Source organism: Mesoplodon mirus (assembly GCF_964341445.2).
Source record: "Mesoplodon mirus genome assembly, chromosome: 6".
NCBI classification, from domain to species: Eukaryota; Metazoa; Chordata; class Mammalia; order Artiodactyla; family Ziphiidae; genus Mesoplodon; species Mesoplodon mirus.
The window spans coordinates 74,533,651-74,550,249 of NC_138982.1; the positions used below are offsets into that span (position 1 = coordinate 74,533,651).

Consider the following 16,599-nt stretch of genomic DNA (forward strand, 5'->3'; position numbering starts at 1 on the left):
TTTCCATATTTGGCATTAAAAATGAGACATTTAAATATACTTAAAAATAATAACGTAAATAACACTTTATGGCAACTATGTTCCAAAAGAAAAACAATTTAATGGGAAAGGTAGTGTTGTCCTAGGGTTTTGCAGGCCTCCTGAACGTCTGGCTTAAGCGACAGTAGCCGGATTCTCTGGTCTCCTTCGTCCTATCTCTGTCATTTGGCTTCTGAGAAACCACCACGTCTGTGCCCTTAGTGTTGTGCAAAGAGTTTGACCTTGGGGGGCCCCTCCTGAAAGGCCCGGGGGCCACACTTTGAGAACCTCTGCTGTAGGTCATGGTTAGAAATGCTCTTGTTGTTGAGAAATGGGAATTTCAAAAGGCAGTTGACTCTGAACTTTAACACCTGGGGAAATGGGTTACCTTTAAGAAGATAGGCAATGTTTTCAGGGGGCCCTCCACCACGTTCTCGCTTTTTGGGAAAAGCGTGGACTATCTGGCTAGTTTGTGGTCCCCAGTGAAGAGGGTTCAGTGCACACGTCCCCCTCAAAGTGGACCGGCGGGAACCAGAGCCCCAGAGTACAGCCGGGGTGCGCTGTGGGTGAGGAGGCCCCAGGGGTCTTTGGGCCTGAGGGAACGGTGGCATTTTGCCTTTACCGTAGGCTGTCCTCACCCACAGCCTCTCACCGGATCCTTAGCAACGGCTCTTGCCGCAGCGAGACACGGTGCACCGGGCCTGCACTGGGTGCTACGGGTGACACGGGGATCTGGCAGCAGTGCCCCCGTGGGTGCTGGAAGGGAGTAGCCAGCCCGGGTGCACTCGGGGCCCAGACAGACCACTGCGGACATGAAAGCGGTAGGGTGGGTGGTTAGGGGGGCGGAGCTGGAGGATCAGGGTCCCTAGGAAGCAACCCCTGAGGTGCCCAGCAGGGCTGACTGTCCTGGGGAGCGACTTACTGTGCCCAGGTCCCGTCTGTGACCCTCCCTCCCCCCCACCTCACAGTCACACCCTCTGTCTTGGTTGGGGAAGGATGGGGGAGGCTCCCGTTTGGGGGCCCATCCCAGTGTTGTCCTGGGCGTTTAGCCAGACCTGCCCCATCTTGCAGACTCGGTGAGGACAGGAGCCTGTGCAGTTCAGAGGGTCCCTAAGACCCTGGCGGGGGCCTTGTCTTACAAGCACCAACCCCCAGGGTGTAGGATTCAGAGAGTCCCTTGCCAGTGTTTGAAGCCATGTCTTCTTGTTCCTTGAGAGACAAGAGGGAGCTGCCTCAGTGCCCTCGGGCTGCCGTGGCAAGGACCACAGGCTAGGAGCTTTGACACAGTGGACTTGATTTCTTGCAGCTCTGAAGGCGGGAGGCCCGAGGTCAAGATGCCGGGGCAGTTGGGTCCCGGTGGCAGGGCCAGGTGGGCTCTGGGGCCTCTTTTCCAGGGCAGATATCCCATTCAGGAGGGCTCCGGGGACACAAACGTGCAGACCCCAGCAGGAGTCCATCCAAGGGAGCAAGCGGTTCCGTAGAGGACAGGGAAAGCCTCGTTGCCTCCACCTTAACCCTGGACGCATTCAGGTGGCTCTGCTGGTTGTTCCTGAAGCGCTTTTGGAGAGCTGCCCACCGAGGTCACAAGCCTGTGTTTTCACTAGGAAGTGGATAGAGAGAAACCAGAGTGCCCGCTGCCCGCCCGCCAAGGGGGAGCTGGGGTCCCGGCCTCACCAGAGCTTTGCCGAGGCACCAGTCGTGGCGAGCTTTTCAGCCACAAGGTTGACTTTTTGTCTGCACAGACCCGTGAAGCAAAAACACCTAAGAAATTTTGGACAGCAGGTGGTTCCTAGATTTCTCTCTGTAGTTACCGCTTGAGAAGCTTATCGTGCTGTGGGTCCTTTTGCTTCAGTGGAATTTGAATGACAGTGTTACTTGGCAAGCAGCAGACTTTGGATTGGCCACCTAAAGGACTGCAGTGCCACTGGGGCAGTCGAGTCAGGATGAGCGTGGGGTCGCTGAGAGGGACCGCTGCCAGGGCGGCAGGATGTCGCATGTCCTCTCAAATTCCTGGGCGTGGCCTCGTTAGTGACTGTCCCATTAATAAAAACGGAATTGTGCAAGAGGCTTGTGAACTTGTGAAAGCTTGCTGTTTTCAGTACTTCATAGAACTTTCAGCACCTTCTCAATGCCTCCTCATCCCCAGCAAAGGATTCGTCATGAGACGGACGACTCTTAACGTGAAATATCAGTAACTGTGAACTTTGGCCCAGCCTGTTAGAACCATAAGTTGAGTTAGCAGAGTCCGAAATACTGAGGTTACGTTGTAGCATTGGATATAATTTGTGACCGAAATAATGAGGTTCTGTTGTAGCACTGGATATAATTTGTGACCCGCAGGTTAGAATTGTTTCAAAATTAAAAGTGTTAGCCTTGAATGTTGTTTCGGGGTGTGAGATTCGGAGGACCACCTTGTTTTGCCGCTAGGTGGGCAGGGCAGGTGCACGCTTGTGTGTTATGTTTTTGAGAAGCCACAACTGTTTTCTCGTGTTTGTTGTGCTGTGAAAATAGGAGCTTCATTGTGGTTCTGTATGACATTTTAAAGTATCTCAGAGAAATGAGTCTCCAGTCCATAGAACTAAGCATCTTCAGAGGGGTAAGATGCGGTTACTTACCTGTGGCGAGCTTTGTAGTAGTGGAGCCTTCAGATTTACGTGCTTGTAGAGTCGGGCAGCACCCACGTTGTTTGTTTGGGGAGCGTATTTTGGGTTTTGCTCGAAAGAAAATCACTTCTGGCAGCTTAACGTTTTCCAAGGGTTGTATAGTCTGAAGGGAAGACGAAGTGGGGCTTTAGAACAGTTTTGTGGAAGCAAATGTTTCCTCTCCTCGGACACTGGAGTGCGGATTCGTGTGAGTGCTTGGCGTGTATCCAGAATGTTCTTGAGCTACCGGAAATGGGGTGTTTTGAAACCCTTTGGAGGCGAAGAGCTCAGAAGCCCTGTCCAGGGTCACAGTCGGCCTCGTGAGCCAGCCCTGCCGGGTCGGCGTTTGCACTGCTGGCACAGAGGTTCCCGGTAGTGCCCCTGAGGGGCCAGAGGCGCCCGCAGCCAGGGGCCGCAGAGCAGTGCCGATGGACTGCATTTTTCAGGTGGTGTGTGTCAGGCGTTACCTCGAAGATGCACAGTGTGAGACTCGAGGAAATCAGCTGACTATATTTGTTACTGATGACAAAATTCCGGTGTTAAAGGAAAATTAGCATTTGGAAAAGCTTTTATCTGCCACCCTGAGCTTGATGGCTTCCCAGTAATGAAAGACATTTCAGGAGATGGGCGCTCACATTAAGAGATGCGTCTCACGTCGTCTAATGAAATGTGCCAGCGTGTGGACTCTGCATGTGTCCAACTGGCCACCGTGCACATAGGCAAAAGATGTTTTCAGAGTGCGTTACGACGCAGGAAGGTGCGGAGCATTCATGGCTGTGGTTGCAGATTCGTGTCACAAGTGGTTTTCACGGCACTGCGGCCCGTCGAGGTTTGATGTGGTATCAGGGAACATCCACAATTCTGAAAGCCTTTCTCAGGATTAATTTTGGACATACATATCCCACATGAGCAACCGCTCTTTGGGGTCCTCAGTTTTTAGGGGTATAAAGGGACCTTGACAGCAAAACGTTGGAGAGCTGCCTGGGAGGTGGTGGGCTGCTTCCTGCCCTTGGGTGGCCTGGGGGAACCTAAGGTTTCGTGTTGGTGTTCCTAGGTCTGCTTAGGAAGTGGAGCCGTTTTCAGCTGAGAGGACATTTGCACTTAGAAATGTAAAGATACAAAACTATCTCAGTGCATCATGTTCGCCTCCAGGTTTTCTTTTTCCCAGTTTCAGGGATGACCGCCCACCGTTCTTTTCCTCTGGGGAAAAGTTGTTACTAGTACGGTGTGACCACCGTTTGGTGACCTGCCGTTGTGTGTGGACCCACATTTTAAGTTGTGTTAGGAACAGAACACAATTCTTCTCTTTTAACTTTTGCCTTGATCATAGGGGTTTGTTTTTGTTTCGTGACGTGAAATTTTACCTTAGAATTTCTGGGAAGAAATTATGGAAGCGATCTTGCAAATGTAAAATCAAAAAAAAGAACCAAAACGAACCAGATGATCTAAAATGATATGATCTATTCTGAATAAAGTACTTCATTCCACTTAACAGAGATAGCTGGATTTTCCTTTTCTGACGATTCAGAAGTCAAATCCAGAGGCATGGGTTTCTTCTTGGGTGGGTGGTTCAGATTAACACAAACCTTAAAAACTTGTAAATTCCTGAGACCATCGTACTTTCTTTGCTTTTATAAATGTTCACTGTTTTGAACAGTTTCTCCTGAGAAGTTTCTCATTTTGAGATGGGTTGACCATATGTGAGAGAGGTGGTGGCCGGCCATGGGGGGCCGGGGGTGACCAGAGTGAGATGGTCGCTATCTCTTTAGAAGGAGGTGGGACGGAATGTTTGCTCTGAGGTCACCCAAGGAGACCACAGTTACAGGGGAGGCAGTTGGTGTGAGGTGAGGAAGAGGTGAGTTGCGGGCAGGGAGTCCTGGGTCTAGAAAGCAAAATGTGTTAAAATGTTAACACTGCGGACTTACCTAGAAACAGAGACACATTTGTGGAGCAAACTAGGTTTCGTGATTGAATGAGGGCACAGGAGGAGAAACGTTCTTTAAATATGTAAATACACATAGATGAGCTGTACCCTGGTGATGTTCAATCATCATCACATTAGTCCTCTGAAATCTTCCTTAGATTTTTAACTAAAAGGATGACATAGGTATAGTGTTCTAGGGCTTCCCTGGTGGCACAGTGGTTCAGAATCCGCCTGCCGAGGCAGGGGACACGAGTTTGATCCCTGGTCAGGGAACTTAAGATCCCACATGCAGCAGAGCAACTAAGCCCGTGTACGACAACTACTGAGCCTGTGCTCTAGAGCCCACGAGCCACAACTACTGAGCCCGCGTGCCACAACTACTGAAGCCATGCGCCTAGAGCCCGTGCTCCACAACAAGAGCAGCCACCGCAATGAGAAGCCCATGCACCACAATGAAGAGTAGCCCCCGCTCACTGCAACTAGAGAAAACCCACGCACAGCAACAGAGACCAACACAGCCAAAACTTAAATAAATAGATTTAAAAAGAAAAGAATTTCTAAATAATGACTTTCATGTGTAATTTTTTTGTTCATCTTTTCATGTTTTGTTCCTTTCTCTCTGTCTCTGGGTTTTTACTGACCTGGGTCCGTCTTAAAAGTACGATTGTAATTGGAAAGCAGCTGGTACCAGTGATCAGTTTTGAAACCCTCCTTCCCACTGAGGCCTCTGCCCTCTGCCCACCAGCTTCCTCCCCACCAGTGCGCAAGCGGAGGCCTTTCCGGCCCCCTGCTTTCAGAGTGTAGTCAAAGTATCTTCCCTTCTTTAAAAGTCCTTAAGGAAGCAGGGGACTTTGTTTTGTGGATATTGTTTGTCGACTCGCCCAGTGTCTTTGTGGGTCATGTAATGTACATTCAAATAAGAGATTGTTTGGAAAGCTTCATGCCTTTTTTTTCTTAAACATGATTTTAGTTATAGTTGCTTTAAATCTTTAAGCGGTTTTGTTGTCTTCTTTTAGGAGCTTACTCCGTGGTGACTGTCTCGAGATAATCTGCATTGTAATCTGTGAATAGTGACCGGCAGCAGCAGGGTTTCGGGGCTTGGCGCTTCCCTTGGACCCCACAGTTGCATCGGCCAGGTTTTCATTGTTTCTGGGAAGTCGGAAGAAGCGCCCAAGCTTCCGTGTGGGGCAGGTAACGTGGCAATAGTGTTAAACGCCAGCAACACAATTTTAAGTTTTAATGTCATGTTTTCTATTTCAAAAGCGGCATTATATGTAAAGAAACTGATGTGACATTAGTATTTGTTTGCAGTGGTTTAAGCTTTAGCCCAAGATTTCTTGAAGAGTGTCTAATTGTGTGTTAAGAATCTGCTTCAGAGCACTACTTTATTTTTACATGGGTGGTTTCTTTAGTGCATTTACGATGACGTTGTATGTTGTCTCTGGTGAGAACTGTGTTTTGTAGAGGAGAGTCCTTCCTGCAGAAAGACTTGGGTGACCAGGACAGTGGCGTGGTCCTTGGTGGCACAGGTGCTGATGTCACAGCTACTCCTGCAAGCTTCCAAGTGGCCTGGGAGAGTGTGGGTCCAGGCCCAGGGTGGGGGAGTTGCAGACCTGGACATGGAAATGGGAGGTGACCATACTTAGTGGGAACCAAAAAGAGAGTTCAGTTACGTGTGATTTTTAATTTTGTATGTTTTCTGTTTGAAGGTTTCCATTCTGTACTAGTCCTTCCCCTGGGATGGCTCATGGCATAAAACCTGAGTCATCGTTAGCATTTAAATGTAATTGAAGCCCGCGCAGCTTGGGAAAAACTTCCCAAGGTCTATACTATCTTTTTCAGGCTTTTTCATTTTAAACAGGAGTGAAGTTTTCACAAACACGACCGTTTAAACAGTCTGTTAGAAAGAGGAGAGAAGAAATAAATACCACCGGTGCTGCGTGGGTCAGAATTTTCTCAGTGTCCTGATCGTCTGCTGCTGCAGACCCTGCGTGCAGAGCTGGATGGGCCCATCTTGTGTCAACACAGTCGTGGCTCGGGAATCTGGGCAGGGCTCAGCGGGGGCTGGGTGTGGGTGTTCAGGGTCCGAATCCCCCATCTCCACGTGATCCCTCCAGCAACGTGGTCAGACGTCTCACACGCAGCTCGGGGCTTCCAAGCACTAGGCCCAGAGCCAGCACGGCGTTCTGTCCACCGAGCTCTGCGGGCAGAGCCAGGTGGGCCCCGCGTCTCTGTGCGGGCGAGGCCGAGGCACCCGCCACCCTGTCCTGTCCTGGCAGCACTGCTGCTCGCTTCCTCTTTCCCCGCTACCTCTTGTCCAAATCCTCGTCCTCAGCAGTTGACAGATGCACAGATTTGGTTTGTTAGCTGTGTGTTTCTGCTGAACATTAGCTCCGTAACTGTTACACTTTTCTTCAGAGATCACCTTGAATCCTCTCCGCGCACTTTAGGAAAAGCCTTCGGTTTTTGTAGGTGGAGAATTCTTGCGATTCACTGTGTCTGGGTTTCCTCCGTGTGGGTGGTGCCCCTTCTGGTGCACTCTCGTGGCTGGTGGGTGCCGGTCCTGGGCCTGGACCGCGGCCCTGGCTGACGCCTGGCGTGGTTTGGTTGCATTTCCCTGTTAGGTATGGACGAGGAGGATGACCCGAGTGGTGAGGACGCGCCCAAGGCCATCAAGCCCACCAGCAAAGTGTTCAGGAAGACGTGGAGGTTCCGGAGGAGCACCATCGGCAAGCGCGAGGGCGCCGGGGATGCGGAGGTGGATGCCCTGGAGCCGCTGCCCCGGCAGCAGCAGAGCCCGTCGCTGCGTCGCAGCGGAAGGCAGCCGAAGCGTACGGAGCGGGTGGAGGAGTTCCCGACCACGGTCCGGCGCCGGGGCCGGAGGGGCACCTCCGTGTCCCTAGAGGCCTCAGAGGAGCCGGCGTCCTGTCCAGTGACAGAAGCGGAGAGCGCCTCCGAGGGGAGCATGGAGAGCACCTCAGACGGGAATAGCGGTCCCAGGTCTGGCTGCACGGGTGCTAAGGAACGAACGGCCTCCTCGGTAAAGGCCAGAGGGCGTGGCGACGAGATTGACACCTCCAATAGCCACAGTGACGGTTTGACTTTGAAAGAACTCCAGAATGGCCTGCGGAGAAAGCGCGAGCAGGAGCCCACTGACAGGCCCCCAAAGGGCATCCAGAACCGTCTGAGGAAGAAGCATCGGGAGGAGGACCCGGTGGAGACCGTGGATGCTGAGGCAGGCGATGCAATGGAGGGTTCGCGGCCCGTCCCGCAGGAGCCGGAGGCCGACCTGGGGGCTGCGTCCCAGGCGGCGAAAATGGACAGAGAGAGCCAGCTGGAAGGGAGGGCGGCCCCAGGGGGGAATGCAGAGGAACCCGGAGACGCAGTCCGACACAAGCCCGCATGTGAGGTGTACGACCCCAATGCCCTGTACTGCCTGTGCCGCCAGCCTCACAACAACAGGTGGGTCGTGGGGGGATGAAGTGGCTGCCCAGGCTTCCGGGGGGGAGTCGGAGGTGTGGAAAGTGCCAGAGAGGGTTTTGCATTCGTCTTAGTTTAGAGAGTCCCAGGGTGGCCTGAATGAGGGACTTGTTCTCTTGGGAAAGACGAGCAAGTCATTGTCAAAAAACAAAAACAAATATGGCATGGGTGGGCACTGCCAAGAGCCACACCCTCCACCGAGGTGGGGGCTGGCGTGGGACATTGGCTGCCTCGGTCCCAGCAGCCACGGACAGGGCGGCCTGGACCAGAGAGGATCTGCTGTCCCAGAGAGCTCGCTGGGTGACGCTGCTCCAGAGCGGCTGCGACTGGGCTGTGGTGTGGACGTTGGGGCAGCTCAGGGAGGGGGCGGGTAAAGGCATGGCTGCCCTCCTGTGGACAAGAACTGTGGTGTCCAGGGCAGAGTGCTCCCCTGAAAGAAAAGAGGAAGCAAATTTGATTGAATGTTAGTAAAATTGAGAGGGGCACGTGGATGCTCTTTATTCTGTTCCGTCCACGTGTCTGTAATATTTTTGTTTTTTTCATAATAGAATGTTGAAATTTGACTTGTGTTTAAAATTGAGTTGGTCTCTCACTTTCCATTCGTAATACTAATAATAATCTCCATTCCTTATTTTATCATTCCAGGTTTATGATTTGCTGTGACCGATGTGAAGAATGGTTTCATGGCGACTGTGTGGGCATTTCTGAGGCTCGAGGGAGGCTCTTGGAAAGGAACGGGCAGGATTACATCTGCCCAAACTGCACCATCCTGCAAGTGCAGGACGAGCCCAGCTCCGAGACCACAGGCACGCAGGACTCGAGATCGAGACCTGCAGATGCCGACGGCATGGACTGTACAAGTATAGGAATCGTGGAGCAGAAATCGAATGAAGACCAAGGAATTAAGGTTAGAATTGAGAAAGCTGCCAACCCAAGTTGCAAGAAAAAACTCAAGATACTCCAGCCCGTAAGTACCTGTCTCCCAAGGTCAGCGGTAGAGGTGACTGTGGAGCCCTCAGCTGCCGTTGGCAGAAACATCAAGACAGAAGCGTTTGTTTCCTGAGATAAGTTAGCTCTTCCCAGGAGTGGCATTGGGCGCGGGGCTGGGCTCTGCGAGCTCCCAGGTCCATGCACCTGCTTAAGGCTGGCACGCCTGTCTATTCTTTCTCTATGTTTGTTAATCATATCTATCTCCTATGCTGTTATTACTGACTTAACATTTTCCATAAGTGGACTCACTTTTGTAAGTCTTCCCTTAAGTTTTCTCATGAATGGATCCGGAGTTTGAAGTACATATGTGAACAAACAAAATTATTTTTGAGTCACAGGGGCACGTGTGCACCTATAGTACCCGTCAGCGCCTTGAGAGAACCAGTGGTCTAGTCCCTTCCTCGCAGCAAGATGCCAAGGCCAGCGGTGGTGACCGCACGGGTCCCCAGGCTGACAAGACAGCTGCGGCTGGCACGCCCTCTGTTATGGTGTTCTCCCACTCACCAGTGCTTGTGCAGCTGTGTTTTCTCCTTTCCCAACTCTGTTCACTCGTGTCTCCTGCCCAAGGGCAGGATTTTTTGTCATGGATTCCGTGGATCTTGAGAGCTGTCTGAGGCTCTCATGATCGTCCTACTCAGAGCATGTTTTCACCCCAGACCTTCCTTGAATTGGGGGCCCATGCCGCCCCCACAGCCTGTGCTCTAGCCAGTGTTGGGCATGCAGACGCCCTTGCGGTGGCCGTGTCCTAGCTTCCCGCCGTCTCCCCCTTGCACTGAGGTAGCCTCGAGGGCTGGACCGTTTAAATTTTACCTATCATGGGCGTATGAGGAGGCATCGAGTGGAAGTATGATGAGAACTGGTAAGGAAGAGAATGAATGGAAATGGAAGTCAGTAGGAAACGTCCTGTGATTGCTGATGTGTTTGAGACTACCCAGAAACTTAAGTATTTCTCTGAGTAAAACTTGGATTCTGTGGAGGAAAAACAATTAAGTGCATAATTTGAGATTTAAGATTTTGCTCCAGTACATTGGAGGGGTATGTTCATGTATGTTATTAGTCTCGACCACCAGAACATGCTCTAGTGATCATGGACAGCTGTGTTCAGCCCTTGTAGTGAACCAGGTTCCTACCGCACGGCAGGCAACCACAGACTTGTTCAGCAGCTTAAACAACACACATTTATTAGCTCCGAAATCCAGGCCTGGCTTAGCTGGGCCCCCTCTGCTCTGGGTCTTCCAAGACTGCCCTCCAGGTGTCTGTGGGGCCTGAGGTATCAGAGGCTCGGCTGGGGAAAGATCCACTTCCAAAAGCTCTGACTTGGTTTAGCATGAAAAATATATCCCGGGCAATTTTTGTGGCCTGATAATAGCAAAAAGTGATCTGTTGTTTCTGAGAGCCACGTTTAACTGGGTGTCCTGGGTGTCATCTCCCAACCTTGCCCGCCGAGCCTAGGCATGGGTGCCCTCTCAGCAGAGGCAGCAGTGGAATCCTCTATCTTCTGGAGGCTCAGTTCCTCTTTGAAGGGTTTTCAGTTGATGAAGTTGGACCCTTTGGACTAACTCAGAATCCTCTCACTTGGGATCTTAATTCGTTGGTAAAATCCCTGCCCATTTGCCCGATAAGGGAACCTACTTGTGGTGTGAAACCCCATTGTGTTCAGAAGTGCGCAGCGTGAGCGCCGGGTCCGCTTAGGGTTCCGCCCTTCTTGCGTGGCTGAAGGGCAGGTAAGAACCCGAGGGCCTTCCTCAGGGGAGGTAGATTTGTGTGTTTTGAATAAACAAAGGTACATGTTTATTCATAGTTTTTTCATACATGATTAAAAGCAGTCATCTCGGTACCATAAATAGTTATGTTACAAAGTGCCATACCCACCTAGTGGGTGAGTACACTGAAGCCACGTCTGATCCTGCAGGTCCTAGAGGCGCCTGGTGCCGCCAGATGCGTTGGCCCCGGGTGCTCGAGCGTGGCGCAGCCCGACTCTGTCTACTGCAGCAGCGAGTGTATCCGGAAACACGCCGCGGCCACCATGCGCTTCCTGAGTGCAGGGAAAGAGGAGAAACCAAAACCTAAAGAGAAACCCAAGACAAAGCCGGAAAAAATCATTCTTCAGAAATGGAGCGTTCAGGTAAGTTGACTGAAACCAACCATTTGTGTAGTTCAAACCATGAGCGTCTGGAGGTTACAGGCTCGGTGGGTTGATTTGGAGAGTGTAGGGCACACAGGCCCGGACGGGATGCAGGCACCTTCACACTGCCCTCCGCCTTGCCCACCAGTGTTCTTGTCGAAATGACAAATAGGCACGTGTTCTCATGTTTTCCTTCTCCGCCTCCTGCCGAGGGATTAACTGATAGAAACGTGGGAACCGGCTGCTGCGTGGAATAGCTCTCCACCCACACGCCAGCCCCGCTGGGAGGAGAGTGGTCCCTGCTGGAGTCTGTGCGGGGAGTTGACACACAGTCAGCGGGGTGGCCAGTGGGTTCTGGGGGCACCGCACTGAGTGGTGGGGTACAGGGATGTCGTTTGTACGCCTGTCCTTTCTCCACGTGCTGTTGTGTCTGCAGCTCCTGCCTGTCCGTGCTGCTTGGGCGCGTTCTCACACGGGTCCCCGGTCTGCCGTGCTCTCCGCCTTGCTTCACTGCCTCACTCCACGGCCCCTCGGATATCCTGGCGGCCTAGCGCCTCATCAGGATGCTAGGTTGACGGGTTGTTGTGTCAGGGACCTTCTCATCGTTCGGATGTTGATGCGGGCCTGCTGGATGTCGGGGAGTAGCCAAGCCCTCTGCTGAGCAGATGCAGTGCATTGGGCTTAGGATGGTCCAGGAGCTGATTGAGTCGTGACCCTCACTGCAGAGTGCAATGCGCAAAGGTTAATTTCTGACCTCGTTCATGATTGTTGCTTTACTGATTATCCAGGCAGGCATTAAAATCTCTTCTGTGCACAAGAGACCGGCTCCAGACAAGAAGGAGAACACAGCGAGGAAGGTGGCGGTAGTGCCTCCAAGGAGTGAGGTCCTCGCTAAGGAGCCGCCCTGTGAGAGCAGCACGCCGTCATGGGCCAGCGACCACAATTACAATGCAGTAAAGCCAGAAAAGACTGCCGCCCCCTGGCCGCCACTGTTGTATAAATGTATGTATCACCCGGTGGGGGGAGCTCTGGACCCTTCCCGGTCTTTCTGGATGGCCGTGCACTCGGGCCTGTCCAGAGCTAGGAGTTCTAGCCGTGTTTTCTGCTGCACCTGCAGAGATCAAAGCCCTTGCCCAAGTCCAGGAGGCCTCCTGAGCCCCGCGTGCCCATCCTTAGTCTGTCGGGACTTCCTGTCCGTGTTTCCAAAAAGCTGTACCAGCCCCGTTGCTGAATGTCTCACCTCCGACGACTGATGTCTTTAATCGCTTTTCTTTATTACCAGGCTCTGGTAAGTATGTGTAGTATCTTCAGCAGAATCTGACAAGGGGGCGCGCTGCCCGGCACTCAGGGTCCGCCGTCATCCAGGTGTTCACCACTGCGCCGTCACCGCCGTGGGCTCTCCACGCGGGGGCCTTTCCACACAGTCTGCTCCCAGCACACGTGACCCTCACTTCTTTGCATATTGTGGGAGCCTATTACTATCAGCACAGTAGGGTTGTAGCTGATTTTCAACTGAAGCATGATTTGCAGGAGTTATATTATTCTTGACCGAACCGGAATTTTTTTTATGTCCAATTCACATACTACACACAACATAAACACACATGCCAGCCTTGAAGGCTGTTTACCCTGCTTCCCGTGCTTGAAAGTAAGTGAGCACAATGTCTCTCCACTCTGAGCAGCACCCAGACCAGGAGTCTTGGCGTGCACTGCTGGGTCATGCCACCCAGGCTTCAAGTTCAGACAGACCTTTGCAATCCCAGATGAGATCATGCAGCTTGAATCTTTTCTCTTTCTTCTTTTTCTCAGCTCATTCTCCAAAATTAAATTTTAGAAATTTAAATTGCTCTGGGGCACATCTTATTCTTATTTTTCTATGATTAAGGTCATTTTGTGTTTTTATTTATGCTATCTTTTATACTCTTGCAACTTTTTTAAAAAGCACAAGAGGTTAAATGGCCCTAAATTCCAGGATTATAGCCACGTGCTGCTTCCTCCTCTCAGCCGGCTGTTTAGGCCAGTGGCCTGAGGGAAGGCCTCGTGGATGTAGTGTGGTTAGAAGACTGCATAACTAGATGCATTTTGAGAATGTAAATGACCCAAGACCTAAGAAATGGAGTTACAAGTAAACTGCCAAGCAATACTGTGTGTGTATATGTCTATATACAGATTTATTTGTGTATTTATTTTTGGATTTTTGGAGTGAGTGGTTAAATATAGAATTAACCAGTTGCTATATTAAAATGAGTCTCAATACACCTCAGGTTGTTTGAACCAAGAACTTCATGCTAACAACGTGTCGCAAACATCCATCAAGTTATAGCACCTCTACACCGTAGCGCCTCTACAGGGGTTACGAGTGGACCTAAATATAAGCATCGCCCAGCTGTGAATGGGTGGGGAGCCGTCATGTTGGAATCCTGGGCTGAATGTTCTCAGTTGGTTATAGGCACGTGACAGAATGAAAGGGAAACCGAGGTGTAGCCACAAAACCCTGGGTGATTGATTTCAATTCAGTTGATTTCCATCTCTGTCGACCAGAATCGGGAGACTGCCCCCAGGCTCGGAGTGTGGAGTCAGATGTAGGGCGCACAGTGAGAAAGGAAAGCTGGCGGGGTTTGGGGGAGGGGTGGGTGCTTACTTATCCCCAGTTCTGACTTCCCGGTTTTTGAGGGAAGATTGGGGTGGAGGGGCGGGGAGCCCGGCCTCAAGGAGGTGGTGGCTCTGCTCACAGGCCGGGTTTCTCTTCCCTCTGCCCCACCCCCCTCCTCTGCACATCACCTCCTCACTGACCACCTTCCCAGCGCATTTTTTTTAATTAGTTTCTGCTTTATAACAAAGCGAATCAGTTATACATATACGTCTGTTCCCATATCCCTTCCCTCTTGCGTCTCCCTCCCTCCCACCCTCCCTATCCCTCCCCTCTAGGTGGTCACAGAGCACCAAGCTGATCTCCCTTTGCTATGTGGCTGCTTCCCAGTAGCTATCTACCTTACGTTTGGTAGTGTATATGTGTCCATGCCTCTCTCTCGCCTTGTCACAGCTTACCCTTCCCCCTCCCCATATCCTCAAGTCCATTCTCAAGTAGATCTGTGTCTTTATTCCTGTTGTACCCCTAGGTTCTTCATGACGTTTTCTTTTCTTAAATTCCATATCTATGTGTTAGCATACGGTATTTGTCTTTCTCTTTCTGACTTACGTCACTCTGTATGACAGACTCTAGGTCCATCCACCTCATGACAAATAGCTCAATTTCGTTTCTTTTTATGGCCGAGTAGTATTCCATTGTATATATGTGCCGCATCTTCTTTATCCATTCATTGGATGATGGACACTTAGGTTGTTTCCATCTCCGGGCTATTGTAAATAGAGCTGCAATGAACATTTTGGTACGTGACTCCTTTTGAATTATGATTTTCTCAGGGTATATGCCCAGTAGTGGGATTGCTGGGTCATCTGGTAGTTCTATTTGTAGTTTTTTAAGGAACCTCCATACCGTTCTCCATAGTGGCTCTACCAATTCACATTCCCACCAGCAGTGCAAGAGTGTTCCCTTTTCTCCACACCCTCTCCAGCATGTATTGTTTCTAGGTTTTTGGATGATGGCCATTCTGACTGGTGTGAGATGATATCTCATTGTAGTTTTGATTTGCACGTCTCTAAGGATTAATGATGTTGAGCATTGTTTCATGTGTTTGTTGGCAATCTGTATATCTTCTTTGGAGAAATGTCTATTTAGGTCTTCTGCCCATTTTTGGATTGGGTTGTTTGTTTTTTTTTTTGCTATTGAGCTGCATAAGCTGCTTATAAATTTTGGAGATGAATCCTTTGTCAGTTGCTTCATTTGCAAATATTTTCTCCCATTCTGAGGGTTGTGTTTTGGTCTTGTTTATGGTTTCCTTTGCTGTGCAAAAGCTTTGAAGTTTCATTAGGTCCCATGTGTTTATTTTTGTTTTTATTTCCATTTCTGTAGGAGGTGGGTCCAAAAGGATCTTGCTGTGATTTATGTCATAGAGTGTTCTGCCTATGTTTTCCTCTAAGAGTTTGATAGTTTCTGGCCTTACATTTCTGTCTTTAGGCCAGTTTGAGCTTATTTTTGTGTATGGTGTTAGGGAGTGATCTAATCTCATACTTTTACATGGACCTGTCCAGTTTTCCCAGCACCACTTACTGAAGAGGCTGTCCTTTCTCCACTGTACATTCCTGCCTCCTTTATCAAAGATAAGGTGACCATATGTGCGTGGGTTTATCTCTGGGCTTTCTATCCTGTTCCATTGATCTATCTTTCTGTTTTTGTGCCAGTACCACACTGTCTTGATGACTGTAGCACATTTACGTCTCAGAAGTACGTGGATGGATAGCCACAGCTTGTAGCCTGCATAAGGGACATGCTGTTGAGCTAGTTGCTTCTGATCATTTTCTGTTATCCCAGAAATGTCATCTTCCCAAAAGATGATTGGGAGGAGTGTAAAAGGTCGAAGGTAAACACCGGACTTGAGCCTCGGTGAGCAGCAGCTGTGCCTCTGCCTCTTCCCCAAACCATTACTTGACAGTGGCAGTGGCTGTGGACCTTCCGCGGGTCCCCACACACAGGCACAATGGGAGGGGGCCCCCCGCACACACTCAGCAGAGCCCTGCATCCCCACCACGCCCCCACCCGCCTCCCTGGCTGCAGAGCGTGATATGTTTCTGGGTGCAGGTGATGCCGGGACCGCTCTTCGGAGGGGGCGTTTCCCATGTTGCCCTGGACTCGGGTCAGGGCTTGGGTGGATCCTTAGGCAGCCAGTGTGCGGCCCCTGGAGGTGCTCTGCCCCCACCCCACTTCTCCCAGGCCATTGGCACTGGCTTTGGGTTGTGGGTTCAGGGCAGCCTTGCATGAGCATCGTGGGCAAGACCTTGCTACACAGAGGCTCTGACCTGCTTCTCTCGTGGGGCAGTCAGTAGATCTTAAGGTCCTCACAGTGATGGGATTAACACCCACTTGTTCTCTGATGAGTTTTTTAAATTGTTTTTCAGACTTTCTGAAAACAAAAACAGTGTAACTTAGGGAAACAGTTGCCATTGTATTTCCCCCCAGGTCCCTGTGTCTCGTAGTCCTCCTCATGGTTTCTCTTCATTTCCTCTTCATCGCCTCTCGTTACTGTCCAGGCACAGGCACGAAGAGGGCTGAAGATGTTCTTCTAAAGTGGCCCTGGTTGCTTAGGGTTTGGAAGTGGAATTGTGTTAGGCATAGGTACATGTTCCCATGTTTGGGGCTCCCTAAATGGCTCCGAGATGACTTGAAACTCTGGGGACCTGAATAAATTTTGACTAGAAAATCCGATTTCTGCAGTTCCGTGTAGGTTTGAGAATTGAAATGGGGACCCCTGGCAGAACCTGTGCACCCAGGTCCAGTGATGTGTTAGCATCCTGCCCTGACG

General features: G+C 50.8%; 1 protein-coding gene across 1 annotated transcript in view; it reads left to right on the forward strand.

Moving 5' to 3' along the window:
* The window catches only part of LOC309806869 (death-inducer obliterator 1-like), a 63,128-nt gene that overhangs the window by 24,477 nt on the left and 22,052 nt on the right, over nucleotides 1-16,599 (forward strand). The window contains 5 exon segments of the mRNA XM_082625883.1: nucleotides 5,601-5,775; nucleotides 7,209-8,046; nucleotides 8,710-9,031; nucleotides 10,967-11,179; nucleotides 11,968-12,181. Coding sequence (XP_082482009.1) covers nucleotides 7,211-8,046; nucleotides 8,710-9,031; nucleotides 10,967-11,179; nucleotides 11,968-12,181 — 1,585 coding nt within the window. The 5' untranslated portion in view covers nucleotides 5,601-5,775; nucleotides 7,209-7,210.